This window comes from Sarcophilus harrisii, chromosome 6 (genome assembly GCF_902635505.1).
Source record: "Sarcophilus harrisii chromosome 6, mSarHar1.11, whole genome shotgun sequence".
Taxonomy (NCBI): Eukaryota; Metazoa; Chordata; class Mammalia; order Dasyuromorphia; family Dasyuridae; genus Sarcophilus; species Sarcophilus harrisii.
In genome coordinates, this window is record NC_045431.1 from 156,091,625 (window position 1) to 156,113,517 (window position 21,893).

The 21,893-nt window shown below is 35.5% G+C and overlaps 1 protein-coding gene across 1 annotated transcript in view; it reads right to left on the reverse strand.

Annotated features, from left to right (window-relative positions):
* Window positions 1–21,893, reverse strand: part of FRAS1 (Fraser extracellular matrix complex subunit 1) — a 483,962-nt gene that overhangs the window by 248,804 nt on the left and 213,265 nt on the right. Inside the window, exons 14-17 of the mRNA XM_012552056.2 lie at window positions 16,389–16,532; window positions 9,191–9,331; window positions 6,694–6,834; window positions 5,389–5,562 (exon numbers count right to left, since the gene is read on the reverse strand). Of these exons, the coding sequence (XP_012407510.1) occupies window positions 5,389–5,562; window positions 6,694–6,834; window positions 9,191–9,331; window positions 16,389–16,532 (600 nt within the window). The remainder of the gene's footprint in view (window positions 1–5,388; window positions 5,563–6,693; window positions 6,835–9,190; window positions 9,332–16,388; window positions 16,533–21,893) is intronic.

Here is a 21,893-nt window from a genome sequence, read left to right on the forward strand (position 1 = left end):
TTAGAAGAACCACCCAGAATTAATCTAAGAGCTATTAATAAGAAGTAGATTATATTTTTATTCGTATGGACTATATTATATTCACAAGAAAAAATAGAATTTGCTTGGCCATAAAGGGAAACATTTCTATCAAAGGTTTTCAACCTGTTCTCTGCCAGGGTTTCAACCCAGCATCTCTAAGATTCCATTACAAGGCAAGTTTGTACTTGAGAATCAGGTATAATTTCTATTAGATCTGCTCTGTCACCTAAGGGTAACACAAAAGTTCCACAGACACAGAATGCTGTTTCTTGTGAATGCTATTGGATTTTTTTTAGCTGTCAATATATTTCAGAGTAATAACAATAAAATTTTTAAAAATATATCTTTTCTGAAATAAAAGCCTTTTTTAGGAAGGAAGGAGACAATTATTTATTTAGCACCTCATATGTACTAGGAACTGTGCTAAACCTTGATTATCTCAGCCCTGGAATTATTGCATTTTTTAATTGAGAAAACTGAGGTGGGCAGCTACTCACATAGCTGATAAATGTGGAAGAATTTGATTTCAGAACCAACATTCCATTTACTGTGTCATTTACCTACCTTTAAAACGAGATTTGGATTTATATTTTTAATACATTAAAAACAAACTGAAAAGCAATATACCAATAGCTTCACTGATCTAAATCAAATGTGATATTTGTGTGCAGGGATTAGTACGTGTGTGTGTGTGTGTGTGTGTGTGTGTGTGTGTGTGTGTGTGTGTTTTGCCAGAAACAGAATATCTGCTCTGTGAAGTCAACAGTACCATAATCTGTTACTATAATGATGTTAGGCAGAACAGTTAAACTAGGGCAATCCTGATGAAAAAGACTAAAGTCCAATAGAAACTCTGAAATGCAAATGCAAGAGTTAAGACAAGCATTAAAAATGTTTGAGCAATCAATGAAGTATTAACATTCTAATAGGAAGAAAAGAAACAAGTGTCCCATCCCACTCAAAAGTCTTGAAGGTCATAGAAGTAAATATAACAACCCGCCCTCAAAAAAAAAAAAGTAAGACAAAAAATACAAAAATAGTTTTATTTAATTGCAATTATTTCTTTAAATAAGAAACATAAGAAAATTAAAGAAGAAAAGAACAGACTAAAGAAGAAAGGGAAAGAAAATTAGAAATGAAAGCTACTATTAAATACAATAGGGCTTTACAAAAAGAAGCTTATAAAAAAAGGTGTGCATCACTTATTCATTCCATTCATCTAAACTTGTCAAAGGGAAGCTAAAATACATATTGCTAGCACTTAGCATACTCTGTTACCATTCTCCATTGTAAAGAGAATGGGAAGAGGAAGATAAGAGAGGAAGAATAGGAAAAGAATACAGTGAAATGCACAATTAATGATCACAAATTTAAGTATAAAGGAGATTATCTTACCCATAAAATGTAAGATGACAGAGGACAATTCAAAAAATATATTTATATCAAACACATTTGAAAAATAAAGATTCCCATAGCTAAAATAATGGGCTTGAACAATATCTTATGCCACAGCTAAGCTCATTAAATTAAACATAGCAATCTGCATCTCAGATAGGAAGCCTCTAAAATAAGCTTAATTGAAAGGGATAAACAAGGAACCTATATTATGCTTAAAGGTACTATAGACAATGGATTAATATCAATACTTAATATTTTCACCAAATGACATAATACCTAAATATCTAAGGAAAAGTTAAATGAATTAGAAGAAAAATAGGCAGTAAAATGATAATAGTTGCTAATCTCAATGTATCCTTCTTATACACTGGCAAATTTAATTTTTAAAAAATTAAAAGTTATGCACCTGAAAAGAAATTTAGAGAAGCTAATAATAACTTTCTGGCAATTACTGAATAGAAAAAAGGAAAGAATATGTATCTGTGTGTGTATTCTCATCATTACATAGCATTCATATTGAAACATAAAAACTTCATATATAAATTTAGAAAACTTGATGTATCAAACATACCTTTTAATAATTATGATGGAATAGAAATTATACTAAATAAAGAGGTATTGAAGAAATTTTTTAATGAATTAGGGACTATATAAAATAATCCTGAAGAACTGGGGTGGGAACAAAAAAGAAATCAAAGAACAACAGCAATAATTGTAACAATGAGACAACATACTAAAATACTTGGGATGTGGCCAAATTCAGTATGTCGTGGAAATTTTCTGTCTCTAATCCTTTTCAACAATAAGAGAAAGACAAAAATGAGGTGATTCAGGACAATTCCAACAGATTTGTGATGGAGAGAGCCATCTGCATGTAAAAAGAAGACTATTGGGACTGAATTTGTTATTGTTTGCTTGCTTATTTTCCTTTCTTATTTTTCCCCTTTTGATCTGATTTTTCTTGTGGAACATGATAAATATGTTTAAAAGAATTGTACATGTTTAATCTATATTGGTTTATTTGCTGTCTAGGGGAGAAGAGAGATGGGGAGGAGAGGGAGAAAAAAATGGAACATAAGGTTTTTTTGCAGGTTGCAAATATATATTTGCATATAGTTTGAAAAAAATTTCTTATTATAAAAAGCAATAAGAGAAAGAAAGAACACATAAATGAACTCAGCACACAATTTTTTAAAAATCTAGAAAACAAATTAAAAACTCCAATTAAACACCAAAATGGAGAATAATCAAACTCGGACTTCTTGGAGGACAAAAACTCAATACTCAGTGTTTTCATTTGCTTTCCTCTCATTTCCTAATGCTTTACAAATATCATTATTCTAACCTTATTAGTCAACTGATACTGTTCTAAATTTACCATTGAGCTTTCTACCTGCAAAATCTGATGGTCTTCTAAAAATATCTGCTCCATTCAACAATGCTGATCACTTTCTCTTCAGAAATTCTCTCTCCTAGGGGAAGCTAGGTGGTGTAGGGGATAGAGCACCATCCCTGAAGTCAAAAGGACCTGAGTTCAAATTTGATCTCAGACACTTAACTAGCTATGTGGCCCCTGGGCAAGTCGCTTAACCCCAGCTGCCTCGGGGAAAAAAAAATACTCTCTTCTCATGGGGTTTTGTGTCCTTCAACCAGTCTGACCATTCTTCCATCTTCTTTGCTAGTTCATAATTCACATCCCATTGTCTAAGTGTGCTAAGGCTCTATCCTGAGCCACCTTCCGTTTCTTCTACATGTCTTCTCTTGGTGATATCATTTTACATGCATCCTAGCTCCAGTCCTTCCTGAATTCCAGGTCTGAATGACCAACTTCTTGTTAGACACTCGTTGTCCTGAAGACCGTTAAAACTCAGCATGTCCAAAATTGAATGTATTATTTTTCAAAAAAAAAAAATTCTTGTCACTACTTCTTCCCTGTTTCTATCAAGGGCAACACCATTCTTCCAGGTACCTAGGGTCATGACCTCCATATTATCCTATATTCCTTATTCTCTTTCTTTCAGTCCACATATCCAGTTTCCAGACATTACCATTTTTAACTCGACATCTCTTGCATCTGTCCCATTCATGCAATTCATGTAGCTACTACCTTATTTCAGACCTTCCTCACCTCCTTCTTAGATTATTGAAATGGCTTCCCTAAGTGGTTCTCCAGACTAAATGTCTCTCTGTCTATAATCTATCCTCAGCAAGAATGCCAGTAATTTTCCTTAAATACAGGTCTCTCCATGTCTCTTCCCCTATTTCAGTGTGTCCCTATTGCCTCCACTATGAAATATAAAATCTTTCATTTGGCTTTTAAAGCCTTTCACAATCTGATTCCAACCTAATTCAGCCTCCATATTATATTACTCCCTCTCTTACACATTAATGATCCAGCCAAAATGTACATCACTTTCTCTTCTTTATTTATGATATTCTAGTTCCCTTCTCCAGGCCACTGTACCATCTGTCTCTAGATTTGGAAATCAATCTCTCTCTCTCTCTCTCTCTCTCTCTCTCTCTCTCTTTCTCTCTCTCTCTCTCTCTCTCTCCACTCTATCCCTCTCTGTCTCTCTCTACTCCCCATCTCCCTTCTCTCCCTCTCCATCTCTCCGTCTCTCTTTCTCTGTGCATCTCTGTCTGTCTCTCTTCTGTCTTTTTCTCTCTTTCTATCTCTCACTGTCTCTCTCTCTGAATCTCTCTCTCTTTTCCCTCCCTCCCTCTCTCCTTCTTTCTCCTCTCTCCCTAACTCTCTGTCTTGTTCTTTTTCTCTCTTTCCTTCCTCCCTCTCCCTCTTTTCTTCCTTCTCTCCTTCTCCTTCTTCCTCTCCTTCTCTTTCTCCCCCTGAATCTTCCCTCTCTGTCTCTCCCTCCTTCTTTCTATTTTTCTCTTCTTGCCCCTTGGCTTTCGCCTTACAGAACCTTATGATCTTTCAAGATTCACCTTAAGTACCACTTTCCACACAAAGCCTTTCTTGATCCCTCAAATGCTAGTGCATTCTCCCCACATGTATTTATTATTTTGTATGGTTATTATGTGTGTACATCCTGTTTCCCCATCGGGATCATTTTTTGTCTTTGTAGCCCATCATTTAAAACAGTGGTTGGCCATTTTAAGATGTTAAAAAAAGCCTGTTGATTGATTTGGGAGATATAAAAAAAATCACTTTCTAGAGTGGCTTGTGAACTAAATGAAGATGAAAGAATAGACTACTTCTCACTTTCTGGGGTACTGGCCCTTCCAGTATGTGATTTTGACATGAGTCCATATTTTTGCTTAAAAGTACTAATTTGTATAAAGGCAATTAGAACTAAAAGGCAATTAGAAGACACAGCAACTGAGTTTACATAATAAACTATGTGATTTATTCCAGCTGCTAACTCTATTGCTTTCTGGGGAAAAAAATATCTACATAATATTTGACTAACCATGTTTAAGAAACTGACTAAAGCTATTCCTGTTCTTGGTGACTTTAATGAAAAAAAGGTCAGGGGCAAAGAATTTTAAGTAGTCTTTTTGGCCTCCAGTGGAAAGTGGAAAGGGGCTGCTGTTTCATTTTCATTTTTCACTCCATTACTTTTCTGTGCTTTCTCTTTTTATCTTAGTTCCCCACTCACTTAACTACCCAATTTTCTAAGACAATAACAATTGACATAATGCATTCTGAGAGATTTCAACAAAACAGCCTAATAATATGCAAAGAACAAACATTAATATCTTCCTTTTACAGATAAGAAACTAAGACTCAAGTATTAAGTGATTTTTCTCAAAGTTTCAAAACCAGTATATGTGTCAGAACTGGTACTCAAACTAGAACCTCCAAAATCCGTCCTCTTTTCATTATACCATATTTCCTCTATCACAGATCTAACCAGAATCTGGGAGCATTCCAGTAGAATCCCAGCAAACTTGAGCCTACTAGTGTACCTGTTCAGAGCCCCTGCCCCCACATATTCTTAGATTGCTTACCTTCACAGAATCCAGTGTTCTCCAAGTAAAAATGGTCTTTGCACCGGGACACACATGTGCCAGAAAGGATTTCCTCAAATGTCTTATCAGCCTGCACCCCTTCCTCTGGTTTCCTGCACTGGGTGCAATTAGAAGGCTCTGGACCAACACAATTCAGGCATGAAGGATGACAAGCTGCAACCAAGAATAACAATACTGTATAAAAAGTAATACACAGGTATTTTTTCTCAGCAAAGGAGAAAATCCATCATGAACCAAAGCAACTAGAAAAGTCCATTGGATGAATCCACTTTTTAATGCAATCCCTCCCAAAAGTTTCTTTATTAACAGTCTCTTGTGATATCCAAATTGCCACTAATTCTAATGAGATTTTTTTTTTCAGTGAGCAAAAATACCTGATATCCAATGCTCATTTTAAAGTCATTTTTGCCCAAATAAGAGCCTGTTATTAAAAATTCCACTTGCTTATGAATGTCATTGACCACTTATTCCTTGAAGGAAAACAAAATGGAAACTAATAACTAATTGAGATGCTTTGTTGGGCAAATGAGGAAAAAACCAAACAAAAACAGATTTAACCCTGGTAAAGAAAATATCCATTTTCTAATATTTCACATGATTGCACACATACAGCCTATATCTGGTTTCTTACCAACTGAGGGAAGGAAGAGAGGAAGAAAGGAGAGATAGAATTTGGAACTCAAAAATTTTTTAAAGTTTTAAAAATTGTTTTAATGTGTGATTTGGGGGAGAAAATAAAATATATTGGTTTTTTAAGAAAATATTAATTCTTCTGTACATGGGCAGAAAAATCATGACATACTATGTCAGCCTGCAAATGGTCTATGTTGTCCATGGACAAAACTAAAAACCACCTGCTTTACAGTCAAAAATGCACACTAGTTATTTGTGTTGTCAACCAGGTAACTCAAGTTTGGAAAAGACAAATTTACTTAATAACAGTCACACTGTTTTTTTGTTTTTTTTTAACTTATACTTTTAGTTACACTGAAAAATAATAATAAAAGTTAGTCATCATAGCTAACAAATTAAGTGCTATGGTTTACAAAGTATTTAACATAGGTTCTTTCTTTCAGTTCTTTCAACAACTTCACTCTAATCTCATTTACAGATGAGGAAACTGAGCCTGAGAGAGAGAGGACATGCAGAGGGTCATATGATTTGAAAATACCTGAAGCAAATTCAGGGACCACATATCCATCAAACTGTAAAAGAAAATCCCCAGAAGAAAAATAATGACATTTTGTAGGAGTTTATAAGTCAAGGTAAAAATTCTCCCGATACCTTTGCAGATGCCGCGGTCAGGATAAAAACTCTGTCCACAGTCAGGGAGACATTGGTTTTGGTGCAACACCCAAGAATGGGAACAGGAGGTACACTGAGCAGCTGAGGGGCCTTTGCAGCTGGCACAGGAAACATGACAACCTAAAGAAAGCAACATAAGGGAAATTAATATAACAGGATGTGAGTTAGCTATGAACAAGTAAAGATGGCTAGCTGCTTTGCCCCCTGTTCATGATACACAGAAAAGACAAAGATTCATCACTCCCTTAGCATTCATAGAATATCTCCCCTAAATGCACCTCTCTGTGGATACAAAGTTTGACTCCCCTTCATCAATGGTATACTTCAGCTGAACACAAGCACTTTAATGTCATGTATTGCTATAGGTGCTTAGAATGCAAAGACAAAAAGTAATCAGTTCCTGTCTTCAAGGATCTCAATCACATTGGGGGGAGAAGCAAGCACATATAATATAAATACAAATACATAGGAGGGGAGGCACTAACATTTGGGGAAATCAGAAGAGGTCTCAACACATAGAAGGTAAAAGCTTGAGCGAAGCTTTGAAGGAAACAGCATTTTAAGAGAATGGAGTACAAAGAGACCTTTAAATTTTTTTTTTCAAGTAGCAAAAATGTATTTTCTCTCCCTCCTGCCTTCTTCTACATCATAAAAATAAAAAAAAAGAAAATTCTTGTAACAATAATATATGATCAAGCAAAACACATTCCCACATTAACCATATGTCTTATTAGAGTGCAAGGAGACTTATCAGAAGATGACAAGCATTCATGAATATTGGAAGGGCATAGGACCAATACTGAGTAATTTAATACCATTTTCTTTTAAGAATTACATTTCCTAAATATACAGATGGGTCCCAACTTTGAAATGGATTATGTTGTAAAAGTCAGTTTGCAAGTTAGATGTTGGTAATTAGGAAAACATTTTCTAACTGAAATAAAGTTATACATATTAGTGACTTTCCTAGGTCTACCCACAAGAACCTGTTAGCCCTATAATCTACCTGAATATGGGGTAGGTAGATGGTTCAATGAATACAGCACTGTCACTAGAGTCAAAAAGCTCATCTTTATGCATTCAAATTTGACCTTCAACATTTACTAATGTGTGCATCCCTGAACAAGTTACTTAAGACGGTCTCAGTTTCCTCATCTGTAAAATGATCTAGAAAAGGAAATGGCAAAGAACTCCAGTATTTTTGCCAAGAAAACGCCAAATGAGGATTACAAAAAGTTAAACATCACTAAAATGATGTGGAGGATCTCAATTTATTAGCAGAGACAAGAGGGAGAATGATTGAGGTTAGTAATCAGATATCAAAGATAAAAAGGCAGGAAGAAGCATTTAAGTAGATAGAAGGATAAGTTTTTCCTTCCTTCCCCCTTTTGATATAGTCAACCAATTGCATTTAAAAGGTGTTTCCTTCTCTCTGCCCTCTTGACACTATCACCCATTTTACCACAGTTATCCTGCTCCCAACACAATGGAATTATGTGAGAAACTGGCATAAGGGTAGAAAGGTGGGTTGTATAAGGGTCAGAAAAGTGAGAAGAAAGGAAGGGAAAGAAATCTATAAGTGGAAGGAGGGGAAATTAATTCCTGAGGAATCTGGTCAGAGCAGTAATTAATTTGCAAAAGTGTCTTAAGAGAGGCTTCATAAATTAGACCTGTTCTGAGCTTTTGGAAAATATTTGGGTCATGCATAGATTTAACCTTTTAGTTTTGAATCTTAAATAAACTTTGCTACTTCTACACTTATATTCATTCCTATATAGGGTTTAGAAATCTTATTTCTAAATGGTACATAAAAGTAGATATGAAATTTCTCAGTTCATAATGATAGAGGTTTATAATTTTAGTAACTACAGGTCATAATTTACATTTATATATAGCTAAAAGATTATTGTGTGTATTATATATAGTTATATATTCGTGTGTCATACATTATATATAACATATATGTAATATATACCATATACAAAATATTAACATAATACATATCATGTATATTATTATATATAACATATATTATCAATGAGATGATGGAAAGGAAAATTGATACATTTTTCAAAAATGTTTAAATATTTGCTTTGGATTTTAATATACTCTAGATATACCAGAAATAAAGTTTAAGTTTAAATGTGTATAAGGACTTTAGGGAAGATATAACTTTAGTTTTTGGTGAAACAATTTATCTCTTGAGAGGATATATATGCTTAGAATTATTTTAAATCACTTGAATTCTCCTCACGTACACACATAGACAAATTCAGATTTTACAGACAAAATTCCAAAGTAAAGGGGAACAAAATCCCCTCTCATCTAAAATGTTCCATTTCCGTCCAGGGATCCTGAAGCAGTAAGATCATTCATTCACAGAAGGGCATAGCACAGAGCACCTCAAAGAGTCCTCATTAATGCTTTCTCACAACGATGTTAATGACAATGACAAGAATAAATCAACAAGGCTTACCTGAACATCTGCCAGTGCCATCAGGATAGTGCCCAGGAGGGCATTCTGGAAAGCACTCGCCTTCATGCCATACGGTATTCTTAGCACATGTCAGACAGCGAGGACTCTCTGGACCGCAGCTCTCACAGGATGAGTCGCAAGCTAAAGAGGGAGAAAAATCCATAAAGGAAACTCAACAGCAGAACAGATTCTTTATAATTGCAACAGTCCCTCTCCATACAACAAACTCATTCTCTTGGGCAGCTGGGCCAGATTCTACTTATTGGATCCCAGCCTTTCAGAGAATTTTGCTGATTCAATTTATCAGGATTGAAGGAGAAACAAACAGTTACTAATTAAAGAATAACTAGTAATAATACCAATATTGCTAATCCAGTAAATATCTATTAAGCCCCTACTGTATGCCATTATGCTAAATACTGGAGATACCATTAAAAAAAAAAAAACAGTTCCTTCCCTCAAAAAACTTACAATTTAATTGGGGAGAAGGGAAGAGACAACACATAAAAAGAAACAGAGAGAGATGGGACACTAGGACATATACAGCACAGGTGGGGTAAGTAGAAAGTGGGGAAACCAGGTAGAATATCAGAAAAAAAATGGAATGAGCCGAGAGTCCAGGTCCTGTACTCTATAAAGGAAGGCATTGGGAAGAATTTGGTATTCTACCCTCCTATTCTCCAATCAGCAGGGAGATAAGGCTGAGGGATGTGCTTTCCAACAAGACTTGAATTAGAAGTGGTGAGTTTAGAAGTGAGCTTATCCTGGGACTGCCATCTTGTTCCCTGGAGTTGAAAATAGGATGGCAGATATAAAAGTGTAGCATTTATGTAGTACTTTAAGTTCTGTAAAGCACATTACAAATATTCCCATTTAATCTTCACAATAACCCTGGGAGATGGATATGCTTGTTATCTTCATTTTATAGATAAAGGAAACCAAGACAGGCAGAGACTTTGTGATCTGCCCAAGCTTACATAGCAAGTAAGAATATGAAGCCAGATTTCAATTCAGGTTTTCCAGAATGCCGGTCTAGGGCTCTAGTTACACCAGAGATACACCTAAATTAATATGATACCCATACAATATGCTCTGTTGGAAACAAAGCAAGGTTTCTCCCTCCAAATTCAATCTATTTTACTTAAATTATGTTCACAATGATGAATTTCACAAAGGATTCTGAATCTCAAAAACAACTTCCATTAACTCTTAGAAAACCACCCTTTCCACAAAAAGATCATTTGTTCATTCATTCCAAAAATGTTTACTTGAGCCCCTTTACTGAGTAGTGGAAAGGAAGCATGATTCTAATAGGCAACTGCCTTAATTTATAGTCCATGGACCTGGGTGAAGTTTTGCCATCACTAACCAGCTATGTTAAGCTGGCAAGTGACTTCTCTGAAATTCAGTTTCCTCATCTGTAAGTTGGAAAAAATATCTACCATGCAGTAGGAGCAATATGTGGATGCTACAAAGAGGCAAATTTAGACTTAAAGTAGGAAAAATTCTAATTGTTAAAACTCTCCAAAAATAAGCTGCTTTGGGGTGAAGAGGATTCTATCTCACTCAAAGGCTTAAAGTTGGAGTACAGGGTTTCAAGTCAGACAGAGAGAAATTTTTGTTTTGATAAGGGTCAGATGTTGCTTTCTAAGGTCTCTTCAAGCCCTTAAATTCTATGTTTCTAATGCCATTCTTTCAACAGGCTATTGAAATCCCTCATATTTATTTGATTTTGCTGCAGATATCAATTATTCTCTTGTAACCTATTATCCATTGTATTTCTGTCTCTGATACCATTCATCAGAATAAAGCCCAGAAACTGTGGGTAATAATTATTACTAATAATCAATATGATGATAATTAATAATTAATAAAATAATAATAAATAATAATTGCTAATAAAAATAATTAATATGGCATAACAGATAGAGAGAAGGCCTCAGAAGCAGGAAGCCCTGGATTCAGATGCCTGTTATTCTACCTCAGTTTCTTTTTCTTGTGTATTAGATTGTTATAGTCCATATATGGAAGATCCAGAAGTTGAATTTGGAAAGGAAGCATTTGGGGAAAATTAGAGAAATTTTTCTAAAGGAAAATTTTTTTAAGTCCAAAATCTGGACCAGAGTTTAGTTTTAGGTAGAAATGGAACCAGGATCAGGACCAGTTAAGAAGACTATCAAAAGATAAAGAAGTACTATGTATGATTAAGAAAGATGAGGGAGTAGACTGTGGAGGGAATCGGTGTTTTGAGCAAACTGGTGAAACAGACAAAAGATTGATGGAGTATGAATCCAGAGCTCTTGAGATTAAGAAAAGGAAGCTATAGGACTGTCAAGTTATTAAGAGGTGGCTATAAAAGTGTTAAATCAGATGCTTAAGACTAACTTATAAATACCAACAACAGTCAAAAAATTCCAAGGCTGAAAATCTCAGCCATTGTGAATGATAGAGAATTAAGCAGTGTCCTGCACCTAGCATGGACTATTTCTTTTTCTGCCTTGGTTAAGTGACTATTAAGTTCTAAGTGAAACCTGATCTCCATCCTGGAAAAAGCAAAGGTCCCTTCTGCATATTCCAGGTTGTTGGATATTAATATTAAATATTTCTTAAGAAAAAAATACCCAGAAACAAAAGTTTTACTGAAGGAGAAAAGATTTACAATCTGAAAGAACTGAACCTTATGAAGATGTTAGAAAATGGAAGCGTTTCACACATAGGAGAAAAATGTATACACAAATACAATTTTCAAAACCAAATTATACTTGATGAGGTATAGATTTGGGGAACCCAAATGAAATTAGGGTTTCTGGTGATCAGGGAGTTAAATGATAAGGTCTAGTTGCAGGTTCGGGATTCAGGGAACCAAATGGATAGGTTTGGCTCCCCTGCTCCCTCTTGGGATTTGGAGCAAGAGTAGGGAGTTTTGGAGAATCCCTTCTGGGGGCACAGAGGTTCTCTGTAAAGGAATTTAGAGACCCAAAAATCTAAATTGATAAAAGAGGTTTATTATGGGGACTGGAAGCATAAAGTCTGGTTAGGGGAAAAGGTGCAGGTAAAGAGAGGATGGCACTGGAAAGAGTATTCCAGGGGATTGAGGCTCCTTGGGATGCCAAGCATGGTATAGCTGGCATATTTGGAACCTCTGCAAAGAGGATTTTAGTTTGACTCTTTTTATAACAAGAGATTTAGCTAAAGGGGGCCCGTGGGTGGACTCCCAAGTTGGCTCCTCGCTGGGTTTCAGCTTGAGCTTATTACTCAGGCAAGTTAAGGGATGATACACTAGTGATGGGGAATTTCAGTTATTCATAAATGTTCTAGAACAAGAGTCTTTGAACACCCCAATAATTCCTTAATTTGCCTGAGTAATAATGTTATCCTTCAAAAGATAGAGAAACAAAGGGAAATTCTAATCCGTCTGATTCTTACTAAGAAGAATGAGTGTTAGGGTTAGAAATGATGGGAACCTTGGGGAGAAGTGAACTCTTCCTACTAGAGTTGTGACAAGGGGGTGAAATGGTAGCATAGTTTGACATGTACTTTAGATTTTCTCAAAGCAGATTTCAGAATTCAGAGAAAAGAAAAAACTCTAGGAGTGCAACATTTCCCCAGGGCCCAGGAAGAATGGGAAATGCATAAGAATGAAACTGATACACAAAGGAAAAACACTTTCAATAAGAAAGAAAAATGGTACTTCTCAAGGCATAAAGAATGCACCCCTACCACCTTAGATTTTAAAATAAAAGTTTTAAAGATATCGGCAATACCAAATAATAAGAGATGAATCTAAATATCAAAATACTATCAAAATAGTCAAGAACACTAAAGCTCAGAATGGGCTGCAGCTGGAAAGAGATGCTAAAACCTTATATAGTTACTAATAATTATTATTGATATAACACTCTCAAATTAAAGAAAACAAAATTCAAGAAATTAAGCTAGTGGAGAAGAGAAGAAGGGGGGAAAGGAGGGGGAAAAGAGAGAGAAGAAAAATATTCTCTCTTGAGGAGGGAAATATAGGTCAAATAGACTCCTTTGCTTAGGGTGGCTGAGAAAATCATGGACCACAAAGATAAGGCAGATGTTAGAAAATCTATAGTGCTGCAAAGATCTTTACACAGGAAATAAGAGAGCAAAATTAACATAATGTCTTAGATGTCTAAGTTAAGAGGGGAGATTGAAAGAAAGCACCTCATAGCTCTAAATAACTTCAAGTAACCTGACTAGATGAACTCTATTCTTAGGTTTCTTTTTTTAAAAATGGCTGTTAGGAGTAATGTGAAAGATTATAGAAAAACCAGAAGGATACCATAAGATTAGAGAAAAAATGTTCCAGTTTTCAAGAAAGAGAGGAATACCAAGTCTGCAACCTTCATATCAAGGAATTTAACTGTATTAATTATAAAAAACTGAAGGATCATTATTAAGCAAGTAGGTGGGACAGGTAAGTGATACAAAGGATAGAATGCCAGGCCTGAAGTCAAGAAGACTTGAGATTAAATATGGCCTCAGATACTACCAGTGTGGCCTCAGAGAAATCATTAACCCTATTCTTCATCTGTAAAAGGAGCTGGAAAAGAAAATGGCAAACGATTCCAGTATCTTTATCAAGAAAACCCCAAATGGGGTCATGAAGAGTCAAGAACAATTTACAACAAAGTTGGCAAAGATATAGAAAAGGAAGGGATGATAAAAAGAGCCAATAAGGCTTCATCAAAAACAAGTAATGTCAAATTCACCCCATTTCCCCTTTTGACAGAATTAACTGTGGATATAGTTTGTCTAGATCTTAGCAAATCATCAGCTAAAGCAATGTGTCAAACTCAATTAGAAACAAGAAGTTGCTAATCCACACATAAGGATCCATGTAGACTGTATAATTGACTTAGTTTTAACATGTAATGTTCTCTCTAGCTTATTCTATTTTTATTTGTTTTATTAAATATTTCCAAATTACATTTTAATCTCATTCAGGTTTCACTCAGCAGTGTTGTAGAACACCTCTGCGCTAAATAAAGTAACTCTTATTATTATTAGAGAAGACAGAGAGATGTAGATGAGATATAAATACAATTATACTCAGAATTCAGGAGTCAGGCACAGTTGCTTGGTGGGATTGAAAGGACAATTGTTAATGGTTCCACATCACATTGACAAGATATCCCTGGAACTATATTTCTCCCAGTGCTATTGAACATTTTTTTCCCAGAGATTTGGATAAGGGCATAAATAGAACACTCATCAAATTTGTAAAAAGCATAAAGCTGGGAGAAGGCACTCACATACTAGATAAGATTTGAGATCCACAAGGCTCTGAATCAGCGAGAACCCTAAGCTGAACTTAATAAGATGAAATTCAATGGGGTTAAATATAAAATCTTACAAAAAAATACAAAAGGTCAAATTCACAAACACTAGTTGGAGGATTAGACAGCAATTGTTCTGAAATTGATTCTGGGGGTTTTAGTGGACGACAAGCTCAATGAATCAGCAGTTGATGTAGAATGAGGAGAAAGGCAGTCTCAGCACTCTGCCTGAGCCAGATATTAACTAGATTATTAAATTCAGTTCTGAGAACCACGGTTTAAGAAGTTCATTGATAAACTGGAAAATGCCCAGAGTAAGAAAACCAGGACAATGAAAGACCTTGAGTTCATGTAATAAACAGATAGGTTGACAGAACTAGGCCTGTTTAGCCTGGAGAAAAGAAGCCTCAGAGGAGATGATCTGACAGCTATCTCCATGTATATGAAGGGCTATTGTGAAGGAGGAATTGGACTTCTGTTTGATCCCAGCAGGCAGAAACAGGAACTGGATTTTCAGAGGTGAATTTTAAATTGATGTGAGGAAAAACTACCTAAATTAAAGCTATCGTAAAAGGTGGTAGTTTACCCCATTCCTACAAAACCTTCATCCTGGGGCTGGATGACCATTGGTTGAGAATTGTACATTGGAAATTCCTCTTGTACGATATACTGTAGCATGAAGGTATCAGACACCACATGTGACCAAAAACAATCTCAAGTGTGGTCCAAACCAAACTAAAATGCAATTAAGGAAATGCAAAATCAACAAAATAAATTTTTGCTGTTTGGTCATTTCAGTCATATGTGCCTCTTTGTGACCCATTGGGTTTTTCTTGGCAAAGATACTGGAATTGTTTGTCATTTCTTTTTCTGAATCATTTTACAGATGAGGAAACTGAGGAAACAAGGTTACGTGATTTGCCCAGGATTATATAGCTAGTAAGTGTCTGAGATCAAATTTGAATTCAAATTTTCTTGACTCCAAGCCCAGTGATGTATGCAGTAACTGCCCCAACAAAATAAAAAAATACAATAAAACAAAGAATTGTTGATGTGCAGTTTTCTAAATCAATATGAATCCACAAGGATCCTTATATCTGGTTTAGTGGCCCCCATTCCTATCTGCATTTGACATCACTGTAGTAGACAGGGCACCAGCCTTGAAGCCATCTCAAATCAAAGACTTTGTGACAAACCCTAATTCTAAGAACATAGAGAAGATAACACCAACCTGCACAGTGAAAGAAGGTTCCACTCCTTGTGCCAGAGATATCACAGCTCTGGTCCCTTTCATGTAGAAGCTGAACTAGAAGCCCCCTAAAATCTCTTCCAACTCAGCCCAAAACTTTGGAAGCAGGAAGCCTGAATCCTTCTTCAGATACTTACTTGGATGTGTGACCCTGAGCCAAGTTTCTTAGCTACTGTTATACCTCAGTTTCCTCAGTAAAATGGTGGTAAGAGCACCTACCTCTCAGGGTTGTTATTAAAGCCAAATGAATTAACACATGTAAAGTACAGTATAGATCTTAAATGCTATTATTATTATCATCATCATTAATACTCTAAGACCAGCTCTCTATCCATTATGCTCTACTACTTCTCTTGGAATCATATGGAATTATGTTATATTAGTTCAGTATTTTCAATTTTAGAAATACCTATTTTCTTTCTTTTTGGCACTGAGAGCTTATTTATTCATGTACTTAAAGTGTTGTTGGTGCCTTATGTTAGGTATCAATCAATAGCACTGTTACCCACCCCCATCCCCCCCCCTTCCTGGGGAACTTAACCTCATCTCAGTCTTTCAATGCATTTATAAGTTTGGGTGAAAGGGAAAGAAGGCAAAGGAAAAGAGGGGAAGCAGGCACAAACGATATTGGCTACCACATCCTTACCATCACACACTCCATTCTTCTTGTAAAACCCCTGACCACAACTGTCCTCACAAGAACCTTCTTTGAGCACTTGTGATTGATCCTGGCAAGACAAGCAGTTCTTCTCAGTTGGTCCCCAGCACGTAGCACAGGATTTATGGCAACCTGAAGGCAAAACACACAATGACTGAACAGCATATGACACAAAAGTTTTTGTTTTAAAGGTGTAGAATTGTCCCTAGGATACTGACATCTTTGCTCCTCACATGTTGAGAAGGGGCAAAGCGTAAGAGAAAATGAACTGCATCTAGTGTCCAAAAACCTGTATCTTAGTCCAGGCTTTGACGTTTACTAGTCATATTAACTAGAAAAAGGAGCTCGGTTTCCTCATCTACTTAAAAAAAAATCACAGAATGCCAGAGCTGAAAAGAGCCTTGGAGCGCTCATCCAATTCCTTCATTTGAAAGATGAGGAACCTGAGGTCCAAGAGAAATGTTGCCCAAGATCTCACACTTGCCAAAGATGGAATTAAAATTCAGGATTCCTAATCACTTCAGCGAAACAGTAAATTGTGATATAAATTGAATTTTTATCATTACTTCTAAGGAGAGCATACAAAAGAAAGGAAGTGCACAAAACAGTTAAGATGACCAGGAATCCAAAACGGACACCAAAAAAGTTATTATATTCAAGCAAAAACCAAAGACTATTGGAAAACACTGTGTGGCAAAATCAGTTAAAAAGAACTAATAAGAAAATTCTAGCTTTAGGGGGAAAAACTTTCTAAAACTGAAACTCTATTTCAGAAGATGATATATGGTGGCTCCCCCACTACCAGACACTCAAGCAGTTTTATCAAGTGCTTCTCAAGCAGAAAAGGGCAGAGGAGATCAAATGATGATGAGAGAGGGTCAAACTCCAAAGTGACTTCACCTGACCTTGATACATCAGTTTGAGAGACCAAACTATATCAATAGGAATCTAAAATTAGCAGCCTAAGCTATGTGAGTTACTTTTACATGATGCTGATTTTTTAAAATAACTAAAAATTTTACAAATAAAAAGTATAAGAAATATCACACTTGTGGGATTTCCGTACAGCACAACAGGTAATTATGGAACCAAACATAATGCTTTAATGATAAATTATAACATATATTTGTACTTTCCTTGTTTCTGTCTTTTTTCTACTGAAAAAATTTTATCAGTTTATGAAATATTTATATATGTATATGTGTGTTATTGATATCTTTGCATACAGATTTTTTATGTGTGAGCTATATATTTTGTTGCCTGTTTGATGTTATTATGTATATATGTATACACAGAAAAAATGATAAGGATGGTCATGAATAGAAATGCTAGCTTTTGCTCATATATTGTTTGGAGAGAGAAAGATTTATACTGTGATGATCTAACATAAAATGTGTTAGTAATGTAAAATATTTTATCTTTTTGTAGCTAAATGATGTTGCAGACCCCTCCTATCCTGAAATTTGATTGTAAATGTTCATCATGGGGATGATATAAGATATATCACCCCTTTAAATCCAATTTAGTGATGAAAAGGCAAGGAAAAAGTATTTTGGGGGTAAGGAAGAGATTTACATTAATTGCCAAAGGATAAAAATTAACTATCATTGTTATAGATAAACATTTTAATAGCTAATAGCAATAGAAAAATTAATAAAAACCATACAAATATATTCATCTGTGTGTGGAGAAATAACTGCATATATTACTATGTGCACAAAGAAATAATTTCAGGTGGGATTTGAAGAGTTTGGGTGTAAACTGTGAAATAAAGACTCAATTTTCTTGTAGGAAAAACATATTTTAAGAGGCATATAAAGATCTTTTCTTAATTAAAAGTGGGGAAAATGAGTGTAAAGAAAGAGTTTCAAGGACACTGAACAAATGGAAAACTATTGAACTCTTCACAGCTTCTTGGAGTCACAGGTGAGAGTCAGGTCACAGGTAGACACCAAAGATGGATGAGCAGCCCTGAAAAGCGCTCAGCAAGCCCTCACCAGAAATGCTAGCAAATGTGAACATTCTGCATACCCCACACTGTGAGTAAAGAAGTAGTTTTCAAAGTTGCAGCTATTCCTGAATAGACAAAGACCATACAAGCCTCCAGTTCAAAGCTCTGAGTTATTCCTCCCCTATGGTATCTAGACAGGTTCTTATGAGTGTGTGCCCACTTTTCATTATAAATATTGAAAACATTGGTGGGAGAGTGATTAAGGCAGGGGGGAGGGGGAGAAAGTGCAGGTGAAATCTCTGCAGAAAGACGGAAACTCCAAATAAATCTCAAGGATTTGGATTGGTTTATTCATCTGCAGAACCTAGAGACTAGAAAAAGGAGTACTGAGTGAGTATATTATGAATAATAGCTCTCCTCTGTTACCTTATTTGGCCTCTTGCTTTCTTGTCCTATATATTCATGTATAATTGATCTATTTCTGGCACTTTAGTCTTCTTTGAAGTGGTGGCAGAATGTTGGTTGAGGTTTTTTTAAGAGTTAATGGGGACCAGAGGAAAAATGTATTAGTCCAACTTATTGACTACATGACTCAGAAGTCAATAACATAAAATCTTGATCCTCTTCCCCATACACACACCTCCAGCACCCCAATCTCAGTCTCAAATGACTGTATTCCATATGTTCAGGTCTCTCTTATCAGTTAAAAAAGGCACTTTTCCCTCACCTCCAGGAGCCACTTCATTACTAAATAAAGATATTCTCCCTTGCTCATTTCAAAGAACATTGATTTTTTTCTGTGTTCATTTTCTTTGAGGCCATTTGTCAAAGCTGACCCAACCCTTCCTCCTCAAACCTTCCCCTCCCTTGGTTTTAAAAACATTGAATTTTTCTACCTCGTTGGCAACTTTTCTATCCTATTCTTCTAACCATCCCCTCACTTAATCAGCAGATATATTAAGCATCTATTATGTGCTAGATCCTAAGGAATACATAAATAATAGTGAGTCCCTGCCCTCAAGGAGCTGACTTTCCTAGAACTCAAGATTATATCTAAAACCATATTTGTTCCCTTCTCTACATTCTCAAATTCTCAAGTATATTAAGCATCTATTATATGCTAGGTCCTGAGGAATACATAAATAAAAGTGAGAGTCTCTGCCCTCAAGGAGCTGACCTTTCTGGAACTCAAGATTGTATCTTAAACCATATTTGTTCTCATCTCTACATTCTTAAATTCTCAAATATATTAAGCATCTATTATGTGATAGGTCCTGAGGAATACATAAATGATAGTGAGTCTCTGCTCTCAAGGAGCTGACCTTCCTGGAACTCAAGATTGTATCTTAAACCATGTTTGTGCCCATCTCTATATTCTCAAATTCTCAAGTATATTAAGCATCTATTATGTGATGGGTCCTGAGGAATACATAAATAATGATGAGAGTCTCTGCCCATAGGGAGCTGACTTTCCTAAAACTCGACTGAATCTTAGACCACATCTGTTCACATCTCTACATTCTCAAACTCTCTCTCTCTCTTTATGTCTCCCTGTTTCTCTCTGTGTGTCTCTTTCCATGCCCCTGTTCCTTCTTTTTCTCACTCTCTCTCCCTCTCTTCAGCATTTTCTTTTATTTTTACATTATTTCATGAGGACTAAAACATGACACAGATTTAATTATTGTTCTCTCTATTTCTTATGTTGACTATACAATAAATATTCCTAACTATGGACTAATATTGATTTCACCAATATGGACAGTTAGATGATACAGAGCACCAGACCTAGAGTCCCAAAGACCTGAAATCAATTCCAGCCTCAGACATTTACTAGCTTTATGACCCTCGCCAAGTCATTTACCTTTACCTTGGTTTCCTCATCTGTAAAATGGGGATAATAATGGCACCTACTTCCAAGATTCAAATGAGGTATTTGTAAAGTGATTAGCAGAATTGCCTGGCACATAGTATATAAATGTTAGTTATTATTGTTAATATGGTTATTTATTCCAGTGATATGCATGATGATCAAACCATATCTTAAGACTGTTGTTTCTTGAGTTTCTGTAGCCACAAAAAAGGAGTCCATCACCCAATGGCCAATCTCCAAGTAATAAACTACTCCAAACTTAACTAAACTGATATTTTTTTGAGGACCCATTCTTAAATCCTTTCCAGGATTTAAATCTTTCCAGTACCTGTGAGAACCAGAGCTCTACCAGCATGGCCTCCCAGAAGCTAATGCCACTTTTGCTCCACAAAGAGGCATCAGAACAGTGTTTGAGTTGAATACTGATAAGAATAGCTCATTTTTATATAGACTGTTAAGGTTTACAGAGAGGAATAACAAAGAGAGAAGTGGCCATAGAATTAAAAATATCTCAGCTCCAGTCCTGCCTATGAAGCATACTATCTGCTTCAGCCTAGAAAGTCACAATCCCTACACTTATAGCATCTCAACCACCTCCTTAAAAACTACAGTTTGCAGACATTTCCTGATCTGTATAAACAGATAGGGATTTCCTCAGTAGGAGTTCTCTATACTTTATGCATTTATATATGCATTACCTCAAATAGGCAACCACAAAAATTGAGAGGATGCCCACTGAGAAGTAGTTGTATAAATTGTGGTTTATGAATGTAATAGAATGCTACTGTGTAATAAGAAATGATGAGCAGGTGGATTTCAGAAAAAAACCTAGAAATACTTATATGAATTGATGCTGAGAAAAGTGAGCAGAACCAGAAGAACACTGTACACAAAGGAACAGCAATATTTTATGAGGATGAATTATGAATGACTTCGCTATTCTGAGCAATACAATGATCTAAAACAATTCTGAAGGATGTATGATTAAAAAATGCTATTGATCTCCAGAGAAAGAATAAATGATGTTTGAATGCAAATCAAACATACCTTTTCTTTATTTGTTTTAGGGTTTTTATGTGTCTGTGTTTTTCTTAAACAAACAATACAATAACTGCTTCATTAAAACAACTGCCTCTCAAAATATCCCCCAGTTTTACTGAATTATTAATGATCATTTCTTTTTTTCTTTTTTTATTCTATTCTCTTCTGCCAAATACATGCAAAGATAGTTTTCAACATTTACAAAACCTTATGTTCCAATTTTTTCTCCCTCTCCCTTTTTCTTCTCCCTCCCCCAAGACAGCAAGTAAGCAGATACAGGTTAAATACGGTCAATTCTTCTAAACATATATCTGTATTTGAATGACCATTTCTTAAGAGTGAAAATGTACTGCAGCAGAATATCCCTTCTGCTGGCTCATGTTACATATGACAACCATTAAATTTGGTTATTTTTTATATCTTACTTCTTAGATCATACATAATTATAAATTTAAAAATATACACATAATAATAGCTAGCATTTATAAAGCATTTTAAAGTTGTCAAAGTACTTTACAAATATCTCATTTGATCCTCCAAACAACTCTGGGATGAAGACGCTCTTATTATCTCCATTTTACAGCTGCCTATAAATCATGGTTCTAAAAAGGAGTGGGACTTCTTTTTTCTA